This window comes from Schistocerca nitens, unplaced genomic scaffold (assembly GCF_023898315.1).
Source record: "Schistocerca nitens isolate TAMUIC-IGC-003100 unplaced genomic scaffold, iqSchNite1.1 HiC_scaffold_376, whole genome shotgun sequence".
Taxonomy (NCBI): domain Eukaryota; kingdom Metazoa; phylum Arthropoda; class Insecta; order Orthoptera; family Acrididae; genus Schistocerca; species Schistocerca nitens.
In genome coordinates, this window is record NW_026045910.1 from 3,221,227 (window position 1) to 3,233,375 (window position 12,149).

Below are 12,149 nucleotides of genomic sequence, written 5' to 3' on the forward strand. Positions count from 1 at the left end.
TACCCGTTTATCATGGTTCAAATGGTTCAAATGGCTCTGAGCACTATGGGACTTAACATCTGTGGTCATCAGTCCCCTAGAACTTAGAACTACTTAAACCTAACTAACCTAAGGACATCACACACACCCATGCCCGAGGCAGGATTCGAACCTGCGACCGGAGCGGTCACGCGGTTCCAGACTGAAGCGCCTAGACCGCACGGCCACACCGGCCGGCCCCGTTTATCATCTGCATTTTTTCTTGGTGTAGCAATTTTAATGGCCAGTAGTGTACTTCGTGCCACATGGCAGAACGGTGAGCGCAGACTACTACAGGGACGTTCTGGTGCGACAGCTATCTCGTGGCGTTAGGGAGAAACGTGCGCGTCTTGTGGATAGCGCAACCTTACTGCACGAAAACGCAAAACCACGCAGAGCAGAATGCTTGCGGCGGCTACTCCGGCGCTGGGGCCGCAGAGAACTGGAGCACCCCTATCGCACTCTCCTGACTATTCGCCCTGTGACGTTTATTTCATACGAGAGGCAAGGGAACCACTACGTAGTAGGCAGTTTACGACACGATAGGACATTGCCAGTGCTGCCCGACAACACATGACTCAATTCAGAGATGTGCACCAAGTGGAGACGGAGATGGTACTTAGCGCCTCCCACATCTTTGGCAGTGTGTGGTGAATGTTCCAGGGGAACACTTCGATGTCCTTTAGACCGAGCTTTGTCATGTCAGCTGTATGTCTGCCGCGCAATAACCATTTTCCACAATGAAACCAGATTTGTCCTGCACACTACCGTAGTAGTAATGTGAAGCACAATGTTCGCGTATTCCTCTGCGTTCAATAAGCAACGCCCCAACTTAAAAAAAAAAGCCATTAATTTACATAGACAATCGTACTTGTTGATGCTTCACATTTGATGTTTGTTCTTTGCGCCGGTGAAGTTTCGAACCGTTCTGGCAGATGGCAGAGCCGTAGTACAGCGTCAATATCGCGTCTAAATACTAAATGTGCAGAAAAAGAAAGCGTGGTGAACATCCATAAACATATGTGTGCAGTGTATGGCGATGTTGCAGTTGATAGGCGTACAGTTGGGCGATTCGTAAAGTAAGTTACAGCCTCAGGAAATGCACAAACAGAGCTCCATGATCAGCAACACTCTGGACGTCCTGTCACAGCCACTGCTCCAGATATGCTGAATCGTGCTGATGCCATTATCCTGCCGACCGGCGCATCAGAACTCGACAATTGGCTGTAGAGCTGTCGGTCAGCACTGGAAGTGCGTGTGTGTGTGTGTGTGTGTGTGTGTGTGTGTGTGTGTGTGTGTGAGTGTGTGTGTGTGTGTTGGGGCTTATGGGCGCTCAACGTCGAGGTCATCAGCGCCCTGACACACAATAAAAGGAACGAATGTGGACAGACCTAATAAAACTGAAGCACACACGCAAAGAAATCAGGAAAAGAAGGAAAATGCTACATAAGAAAGTAAAACGTAAGGAAAGAGAAAACGTAGCAACAAGAATGTCACAGGAAATTGTCATTGGCTGGCCACTTACATAAAATATGGGCGAGCTTTTCACACAGTGAGCAAATTAAGATCATCTCCCTAAAATCTTTGTAAAAACATTTGACATGGCACAGAACTTTAAAACTTTAGCCACATTCGTCCGAGTATTGCCTAAAAGAGATGGCAGGTCCGCCGGCAAGTCAGTCGCGGCCCGCTGGTCAGAAAATAAAACGCAATCCAATAAAACGTGGCGCACAGAGACCTGGACGCTACAAGCACCACACATTGGAGGGTCCTCTCGCCGGAGCAGGAAGCCATGCGTCATAGGGCTGTGGCCTATCCGAAGCCGAGTGAGGAGAACCTCGTCCCGTCGATGGGCCTGAAAGGAAGTACACCAAGCAAGCGTTGTGGGCTTGACTATACGGAGCTTATTGTCAGTCACTTCCAGCCACTCATCCTCCCATCCTCGTGAGCTCAACAGCGAGGTGAGTGAGTGCATAGCACACACTGTATTCTAGCACAACTGCATCAATGGGGCTTTCGTAGCCGCCTCCCCATTTTCATTCGGTCTTTCCTGTCTCAGTGGTTTTTTTCGGACACGAGTTGGTAACACACTGTCTGATCGCTTTGAGCAAGAGAACGGTGTCCCCCAGGGCAGTGTTTTAAGCGTTACCCTCTTTGCCATAGCCATCAACAGTATATTGTCTACTGTGAGGAGTCCAGTACAGTGCTCCTTATTTGTGGACGATTTTGCTGTTTTCTGTTCCTCCTCCAGTTTTATAACCGTGAGCCGTCAGTTTCAGCTAACAGTGCGGCGGTTAGAGGAGTGGGCTTCAAAGACGGGTTTTCGGTTTTCTCCTGGTAAGTGTATTCATTTTAATCGTTCTCGTCGTCTTTTTTCTTTGCCTGCCTTGCATATGGGGAATACTGTCCTACATTTTAGAGACTCAATGCGGTTTCTGGGCCTAATTTTTGACTCCAGGTTGTCATGGCTGCCACACCTACGAGACTTGAAAGCCAGAACCCTGAAGGCACTGAACATCCTCAAGTGCCTCAGCCACAGGTCTTGGGGAGCGGACAGGGCGCGTCTCCTTCAGTTTTATCGGGTTTTTGTGCGCTGACGGCTGGACTACTGGTGCACAGTGTATGGGTCAGTGAGGCCGTCTTATTTGCAGATCCTTGACGCTGTCCACCATGCTGGGATTCGACTGGCCACGGGTGCTTATCGGACCAATCCCATACCCAGCCTCTGTGCTGAGGCTGGGGAACCGCCACTTACCATCCGGCGGCAGCTCCTGCTGCTGCGCCAGGCTTGTAAGTTTCTTGCAGCTCCAACCTCGCCTGCTCACCATATTGTTGCTCATCCACCTCTGGACTGCCTTTTTTCCCAAGTGCGTCTCCAATGATCGAGACTCTCGGGTATTCAAAGAGGTGCTCACAATGGTTTCCAGGAATACTCGCAGGGGACCACAAGATTAAAAGAAACGACATTCCATCTGAGTTGTAGGAGCGTTTTGAGACCAACGGAGAGACCTCTCTGTCACGGAGCAGCGCGGGGTAGCCGGACGGTCTAGGGCGTCTTGCCACGGATCGCGCTGCTCTCCCCGTCGGAGGTTCGAGTCTTCCCTCCGTCATGGGTATGTGTGTTGTCCTTAGCATAAGGTAGTTTAAGTTAGATTTAAGTGTGTAAGCCTAGGGACTAATGACCTCAGCAGTTTCGTCCCATAGGAACTTAGCACAAACTTCCAAATTTACTGTCACATATCGTTACGGGGGACGAAACTGGGTGCACCACTTTACGCCGGAAACAAAAAGGCAGTCCCTGGAGTGGCATCATCCTCATTCACCACAAAAGAAGAAATTCAAGGCAACCCCCTCTGCCGGAAAAGTCACGGTGACAGTCTTCTGGGATTGTGATGGCGTCATTCTCGTGGTTGTGATGTCAAGAGGGTCAACCATCAATTCAGAGGCATACGTGAAGACTCAAACTGAAGAATCGTTTCTGACGTGTTCTATCGGAACCAGCAGAAATTTTGCTCCAACATGATAATGCACGCCCATACACAAGTCTGAGAACCCGGTAACACATCGCCAAAATGGGTTGGACATAATTGTCTCATCCACACTACAGTCCAGACCTGGCACCCTCGGACTTCCATCTCTTTGGGCCGCTTAAAGATTCTCTACAGTGATACACACTTTGACGATGGCGAGAGTGTCAGTCATGCAGCGAAAACAAGAACTTTTACCAGCAGGGAATAAGTGCTCTTCAACAATGTTGGCGTATGGACATAGAACGTGATGTAGACTACGTAGAAAAATAGGACATGAACAAGACATGTTGATATATATTTCACCAAATTCTGATTCTTAACAGTAAATATGTTCTGAGAATAAAATGTGGGGCATTACATATTGAACAACCCTCATAATTCCCATTTAGTCTTTCATCTGTATACTTTTGCATTTTCCAGCCACGTGGGGACCTGCAAGGCAAAAAATAGTTGCACCGAGTTGGATCCCAACCCACTTTTTTGTCGTCTCTGATGACCCAGGAACGAGACCGCTATAGTTGCCTCTGGAGACATTGTCAAGAAATGGAAGTGGCTATGAGCACTATGGGACTTAACATCTGAGGTCATCAGTCCCCTAGACTTAGAACTACTTAAACCTAAATAACCTAAAGACATCACACACATCCAAGCCCGAGGCAGGATTCGAAACTGCGACCGTAGCAGCAGCGCGGTTCCGGACCGAAGCGCCTAGAACCGCTCGGCCACAGCTGTCGGCCATTCTCAAGATCGTTAGCTATCCAAACACTAACCAGTTCTTGCATACATCAGTAAACTGTGCGCTATTGCCAAGCATAATCCACTCCCGCTGTACCTACCCACACTCTCGCAGAGAGTTTTTTCCACGATTTGTCATGGATCTTTCCTTTCTCTGCCCTAAACCGTTGCGCTTTAAAAGCTTTCTCTCTACTATTTCGTAGCTGATACCGCATCAACGAGTGTACGCACACGGCTTGTGGACAGCATCGCAGACCCACATCAGGGAATCCTTGATAACAGCTACCTCTGTTTGCATAGATGACAGTAGAACTTTTATGATGATCGCTCTGGAAGTGTAGATGTGCAAAGGATTCATAATTCTCAAAAAAAAATATGCTCCAGCTCCAGTGCCTAAAAAAATATTGTGAAGGTACTGTGGCACCATGTTTCGCAAGTCTTAAGAGCTTCGGCAGTACCCCACTGTATTCTGTCCCGCATACATGGCGCTCTCCAGATGCTAGCTGGCTATCGTGTCAGTATGAACGGAACTGGTGCTGTGCGCTCATCCTGAATAACACCCAAGTCTGTTTCTTCCTTCTCCAGGTCACCCTGTGACATGACCGACGCGGAGCAGTACGTGTCGGCGAGCGCCGGACAGCGCCAGTTCGCAGCCCAGGTGCTGGACGAGCTCTGCTCCAGCCTGGAATGGTCCTACCGGCTGGAGCGTCCAGAGTCCAGGAGCCTCCCTGTGCTGGACGTGGGCTGCGGCCCTGGAGACACCACGGTGCTGGAGCTGCTGCCACGCCTGCCCTCCGGCGTCCGAGTCGTCGCCGCGGACTCCTCCCCTGACATGCTGCGCAAAGCCGCTTCGAGGTTCCCCGAGTCAACAGTCGACTTCCAGCTTCTCGACATCGGCACGCCGTACCTCCGGGAGTCCGAGGTGTGGCGAGTGGGCCCCTACTCCAAGCTCTTCTCATTCTTCTGCCTGCACTGGGTGCCAGATCAGAGGTACGCATCTACACACTAAGGTGATAGAAGTCATCGGATACCTCTTAATATCGTGCCGGACCTCCTTTTCCCTGGCGTAGTGCAGTAACTCCACGTGACATGACGTCAAAAAAGACGACCGTGTGAAACCGAGCTCGCGCTATTCGTCCACGAGACTCAGAGGGCCATAGACACGGGTTCACAGGTAGATGCCGTGTTTCTTGACTTCCGCAAGGCGTTCGATACAGTTCCCCACAGTCGTTTAATGAACAAAGTAAGAGCATATGGACTATCAGACCAATTGTGTGATTGGATTGAAGAGTTCCTAGATAACAGAACGCAGCATGTCATTCTCAATGGAGAGAAGTCTTCCGAAGTAAGAGTGATTTCAGGTGTGCCGCAGGGGAGTGTCGTAGGACCGTTGCTATTCACAATATACATGAATGACCTTGTGGATGACATCGAAAGTTCACTGAGGCTTTTTGCGGATGATGCTGTGGTATATCGAGAGGTTGTAACAATGGAAAATTGTACTGAAATGCAGGAGGATCTGCAGCGAATTGACGCATGGTGCAGGGAATGGCAATTGAATCTCAATGTAGACAAGTGTAATGTGCTGCGAATACATAGAAAGAAAGATTCCTTATCATTTAGCTACAATATAGCAGGTCAGCAACTGGAAGCAGTTAATTCCATAAATTATCTGGGAGTACGCATTAGGAGTGATTTAAAGTGGAATGATTATATCAAGTTGATCATCAGCAAAGCAGATGCCAGACTGAGATTCATTGGAAGAATCCTAAGGAAATGCAATCCGAAAACAAAGGAAGTAGGTTACAGAACGCTTGTTCGCCCACTGCTTGAATACTGCTCAGCAGTGTGGGATCCGTACCAGATAGGGTTGATAGAAGAGATAGAGAAGATCCAACGGAGAGCAGCGCGCTTCGTTACAGGATCATTTAGTAATCGCGAAAGCGTTACGGAGATGATAGATAACCTCCAGTGGAAGACTCTGTAGGAGAGATGCTCAGTAGCTCGGTACGGGCTTTTGTTGAAGTTTCGAGAACATACCTTCGCCGAGGAGTCAAGCAGTATATTGCTCCCTCCTACGTATATCTCGCGAAGAGACCATGAGGATAAAATCAGAGAGATTAGATCCCACACAGAGGCATACCGACAATCCTTCTTTCCACGAACAATACGAGACTGGAATAGAAGGGAGAACCGATAGAGGTACTCAAGGTACCCTCCGCCACACACCGTCAGGTGGCTTGCGGAGTATGGATGTAGGTGTAGATGTAGAAGTCGCTGGAAGTATCCTTCAGAAATGTCGAGCCATGATGCATCCATAGCTGTCCGTAATTACGAAAGCGTTGTCGGTGCAGGATGTTGCGCACAAACTGACCTCTCGATTGCGTTCCGTAAATCTTCAATGCGATTCATGTTGGACGATCTGTGGAAGACACTCGTGACCAAGTGACTTGACACCCTTATTTGGGAACATGAATTGCCGAACATAACCGTTTCCAGTCAATGATTGGTTCAGTTGGGCCGTAGGACACTGTCCATTTGATGTAAACATAGCCCACACCATCATGAAGCCACTACCAACTTGCACAGTGCCTTGTTTACAACTTGAGTCCTTGGTTTCGTGGAATCTGCGTCACGCTCGAACACTACCATCTGTTTTGATCTACTGAAATCGGGACTCATCTGACCAGGCCACGGTTTTCTACTTGTCTAGGCTCCAGCCAATCTGGTGACGGGCCCAGGAGAGGTATTGCAGGCGATGTCGTACTGTCAGCAAAGGCACTGCTGCCATAGCTCAGTAACGCTAAATTTCGCCACATTGTCCTAACACAGGGCTTCACAACATACGTGCTCGCGGAGTAAACTGTGAGCAGCAAGGAGCGAGCACGGAGCAGCGCGAGCACGCTACCCCCACTACCGGACCAGAGCGGAGAGTGGGGAGAGTCACGTGGGGCACACAACAGCTGCCGCCAGTCAATGTAAATCCGCGGCCACCTGCAGGGATATCACTCACGAATTATTACTTCGACAAATGAGACAAGTAAAGGAGAATGTACACGTGCCACATAATTTTATTAGCTTAGTGTATACCTCTGCATTCGTATTAATTTGTGAACTGTTGCACAATAAAAGGTGTCACTGAAGTGTGGGATTCTCGGTTATCTTGTACTTTTTGCCCTTTACAATTGCGTCTGCGTTCGGAGTAATTGTTGTGCATTGTAGGCGCAGCGTGCAGTTTAAATTTAGATCAGGCAATGCGTTGCTCAGGCGCGTCTTGTTACATTTCATTGCAGAGAACAGTTGTTCACAAACATGCGTGAAACCGAACATTGATATTATTGTAGCCACCAGTTTGTGCAAACGAGGAAATCTATCCTGAGGGAAGTGTCTGTAGAATTCCAAGTTTTTTTCTTGTTCTGAAATTTGTCTCTATATTCTCTGTCACACTTCAGGTCAATAATTTCTAGTTCCAGCTCAGGACGAATCTCTTCAATATTCGCCGAATATGGAGAGGAGAACAGATCAAAATCACTGTCTAGTGCTGTCGGATCTTGAAAGCGTTGATCAAATTCTTCCTTAAGGGCAACTAAACTATTTTAATAACGTTCACAGTCTTTGTGAACATTTTGCATGGATGATAATTTAGGAAAATGAGCTAGATTTCCTGTTACCAGCTGACTCACCCAAAGTGTCAATTTCATTTTAAAAGCTTGTATTCGATCTATGAAATGAGTAATTAGCAGATCTTTACCTTGTAGTAAAATGTTCAAAGCATTCAGATGGCTAGTTAAATCTGCTAAGAACGCGAGATCACATTCAAACGTGCGCGCGCATTTCCCCTCCCTCCCCTCCCTCCCTACTCCGCAACCTTGCACCTGCTTGCGAGCACGTGCCTGAGCAGACGTGAGTACTCGCGCTCAAAACCGGCCAGTTGTTAAGCCCTGTCCTAACGGATATGCTTGTCTTACGTCCCACATTGCTTCCTGCAGCTGTTTCACGATGTGTTGTTTTTCTGTTAGGACTGACAAGTATACGTAGACGCCACGGCTCTCGGTCGTTACCTGAAAGTCGTCGGCCACTACGTTGTCCGTGGTGAGAATTATGCCTGAAATTTCGTATCTTCGGCACACACTTAAAGTTGTGGATCTCAGAATACTGAATTCTCTAACGATCTCCGGAATGGAATGTTCTGTGCGTCTAGCTCCAACTACCATTCTCGTCGTGCGCCCATAATCTTGTGAGAAACCTTTTCACACGAATCACCTGAGCATAAATGGCAGCTATATAAGACAACAAGTGCTTGGTGCAGTTGTTAGATCGGTTGCTGCTACTACAATGGTAGGTTATCAAGATTTAAATGAGTTTGAAAGTGATGTCATAGTCGGCGCACGAGCGACAGGACACAGCATCTCCGAGGAAGCGATGGAGTGGGGATTTTCCCACACGACCATTTCACGAGTGTACAGCGAACGTCAGGAATCCGGTAAAACATCAAATCTCCGACATCACTGCGGCCAGAAAAAGATCCTGCAAGAACGGTACCAACGACGACTGAAGAGAATCGTTCAACGTGACAGAAGTGCAACCCTTCCGCCGATTGCTTCAGGTATCAATGCTGGGCCATCAACAAGTATCAGCGTGTGAACCATTTGTTGTTTACATAGTTCCGCGTAGTCAGCGAGTACACAACTTTCCCACTAGAGCGCGCCCCGCTAAGCACAACAGCTCAGGCGCAGCGCTCGTCCATCTCCACACTACGAGATGGCGCTGCCATAGAGACGGACCAAATTCTGCTTCCGCCGATCCGCGTATTAATATGTAACGCAGCCAATGAGATTGCTGCTTATGTAGAACCTTTTCTCCTCGCAGATCACACTCACGCAGTGATACATGAACGTGCAAGGTATTATAACGAGTGTACTGACCTCCGATTAGTCAGTCTGCATTTATCTGTACCAGTCTGCATTTGTCTGTACCAGTCTGTACGAGTTCTACATTTGTCTGTACCAGTCTACAGTCAAGTTTCAGTCTGCGCCTAATAAGATTACCATATTACTGTACATAGCCATGAAGATAAATGTTTAGACACTTTTGCCAAGTATCAGAGATATATGAGAGAATAAGATTAACGTACCAATACCAAAGGAACTTCAGATTGTCAATTGTAAATAGCATCCAGAACCAAGTTAAGTAATTTTCATGCTTGTTATTATTTTAATAAATGTGTGTGAAAATTAATCAAGTTCTGTTTAAAGTTGGTCACCGTCAATCTGCTACTCTAAGCATGCAAGTGCCATTTCTATCGTCTGACCTAACGGCAGAAGATAAACACGCCACAATAAGACCACGAGACATATTGCTGACACTCGCCTACTTCGTTAGAGCGACAAGTCAAATAATCTGATGGTGTGTGTACTGAAGGTCTTACAGTACGCTCACCACACCATTCAACGAAACATCATCGATATGGGCTTTCCCAGCCGAAGGCCCACTCGCGTACGCTTTAAAACTGCACGACACAAAACTTTACGCCTCGCCTGGGCATGTCTACACTGACATCAGACTGTTGATGACTGGAAACATGTTGTCTGATCGGACGAGTCTCGTTTAAAATTGTGTCGAGCGGATGGACGTATTCGAGTACGGAGACAACCTCATGAATCCATGGACCCTGCATACCAGCAGGGGACTATACAAGCTAGTGGAGGCTATGTAATGGTGTGGGGCGTGTGCAGTTGGAGTGATATGGGACCCCTAATAAGTCTAGACATGACTCTGACAGGTGACACGTAGGTAAGCATCCTGTCTAATCACCTGCATCCATTCGTGTCCATCGCGCATTCCCACGGATTTGGGCAATTCCAGCAGGACAATGCGACACCCCACACGCCTAGAATTGCTACAGAGTGGCTCCAGGAACACTGTTTTGAGTTTAAACACTTCCGCTGTCCACCAAACTGCCCAGACAGGAACTTTGCTGAGCATATCTGGGATGCCTTTCTACGTGCTGTTCAGAAAAGAACTCCACCCCCTCGCACAGTTACTGGTTTATGGACAGCCCTGCAGGATTCGTGGTGTCAGTTCCCTCCAGCACTACTTATTAGTCGAGTCGTTGTCACGTCGCGTTGCGGCGCTTCTGCGTGCTCGCGGGGGCCCTACACGACATTAGGCGGGTGTACCAGGTTTCTTTGGCTCTTCAGAGTATATCTTGTGCAAGCGATGCTAACACCATCTGTGTACATTCATGTAGCTATCCCATGACATTCACCTCACTGTATTACTAAGTGGCTAATCTGTTTAATGATTCAGGATGTTAATAGTTTCCCGGCCGGGATGGGCGAGCGGTTCTAGGCTCTACAGTCTGGAACCGCGCGATCGCTACGGTCGCAGGTTCGAATCCTGCCTCGGGCATGGATGTGTGTGAACCATTTGAACCATGTTAATAGTTTCCGGGGTCAACAGTATTAAATGATTGAAACTGTGGTTAAGTTTATATGAAAATACAGAATCGGGAAAGAAAGGGAAGGGATGGATTGGGATTCGTGACTTCCAGCCGGACAGGGCATTGTGGTAATGCAATACCGAATGCTGAAAATATTGTGTAGGACAGTTACCACAATGCCCTCTGCAGCGGGAAGTCACGAATGCCCACCCATCCTTTCCCTTTCTTTCTCTGTTATCCATTTTCATATAAATTTACAATAACTTCAAACATTTACGAAATTTTTCCTCTTTGAGCCCCCTTTCCCCTATACAAAATGATGAAAGTATATGAGTTAATCGCTTACTACATTTTGATGTTCATGAAGTAAAATTTGTGCATGAGGCATGATGTTTTAATTTATTAGTTCTTATCTTAAAACTCTATTCGGGGAAGATTTTGTATACGGTATCCACATATATTACTGAATGTGCCTACAAAACTGAATCATTGTATGACACACACTTCAGCACATGTGACTTCATAAATACTGAGATGCGTTAAAAACTAGCTGTCGTTTAAAACGGAGCGCAATTTATCCAGACTAGACTCACTTTGCGTTTGGTAATGAGAGCACTTAGTGCCTTCCAACAAAATTTAAACATACAATAATTTAGACGTTTTCGAAGCTTCTTCTCTCTTACACCTGTAACTTCAAATTTTTAACACATTAACTCATAAAGTAAAGTAATCAGAAATTTAAACCAGTTTTATACATGGTAGTTGGATTCTTCAATGAATCTGAGGCTTACTGGTTGTAATTACCACTCGCGAAATCCAAGTCGGCACTCGATGCGGTAGCCGATGGCAACGACCATGAACGCGTTTCATATTTACGGTCGATCTCATCAGTCACCACTCTGACGACGTGGTTTGCGCGAACAGTGCAAGGTTTAGACAAAATAAGTGAACATCAGGCTAACACGGTGCAGAGTCGTCTTTGGCTTTCACAGTAAAGTGAATGTTGCTGGAATATGCACATAGATCCTGAATGTCTTTCAATACAGATTTACTACATTCATCATAGACAAACTTCGCCGGCTATTGAGAGAGGCTGCTGGACTATAATGGGTCCTTAGTTCTTATTCCGATACAGTTTATAAATGTGCTTGTGGAGGTGAGAATACACTTTTATTTCTTTTTCCAAATTACTTACATTCCTCTATACGAGGGGCAGTCGGAAAGTTTCTAGCCCGAGATAGTTACCGTAATGTCTCGCATAAACAGCACCACCTACTTTTATGGTGACCCTTCGTGGGTATGCAAGTCAAATTTCGCGGCTCCAGTTTCGTAGTTTTTGCCGCTAGGATGCGTTGTATACCGTAGTGTAAGCAAAATGGCGAATATCGAGAGAGTCAAGAACCATGATATAATTGAATATCTTC

General features: G+C 47.0%; 1 protein-coding gene across 1 annotated transcript; it reads left to right on the plus strand.

Moving 5' to 3' along the window:
- The first annotated feature begins 4,881 nt into the window (after positions 1-4,881).
- LOC126229632 (juvenile hormone acid O-methyltransferase-like) lies at positions 4,882-5,292 on the plus strand. The gene has a single exon (XM_049942373.1). It carries the CDS (start codon positions 4,882-4,884, stop codon positions 5,290-5,292), a length of 411 nt encoding a protein of 136 aa, XP_049798330.1.
- The last annotated feature ends 6,857 nt before the right edge of the window (positions 5,293-12,149 follow it).

Bases quoted from the DNA above. Each gene is read 5' to 3' on its own strand.
- LOC126229632 (XM_049942373.1), top strand. From the start codon at position 4,882: ATGACCGACGCGGAGCAGTACGTGTCGGCGAGCGCCGGACAGCGCCAG.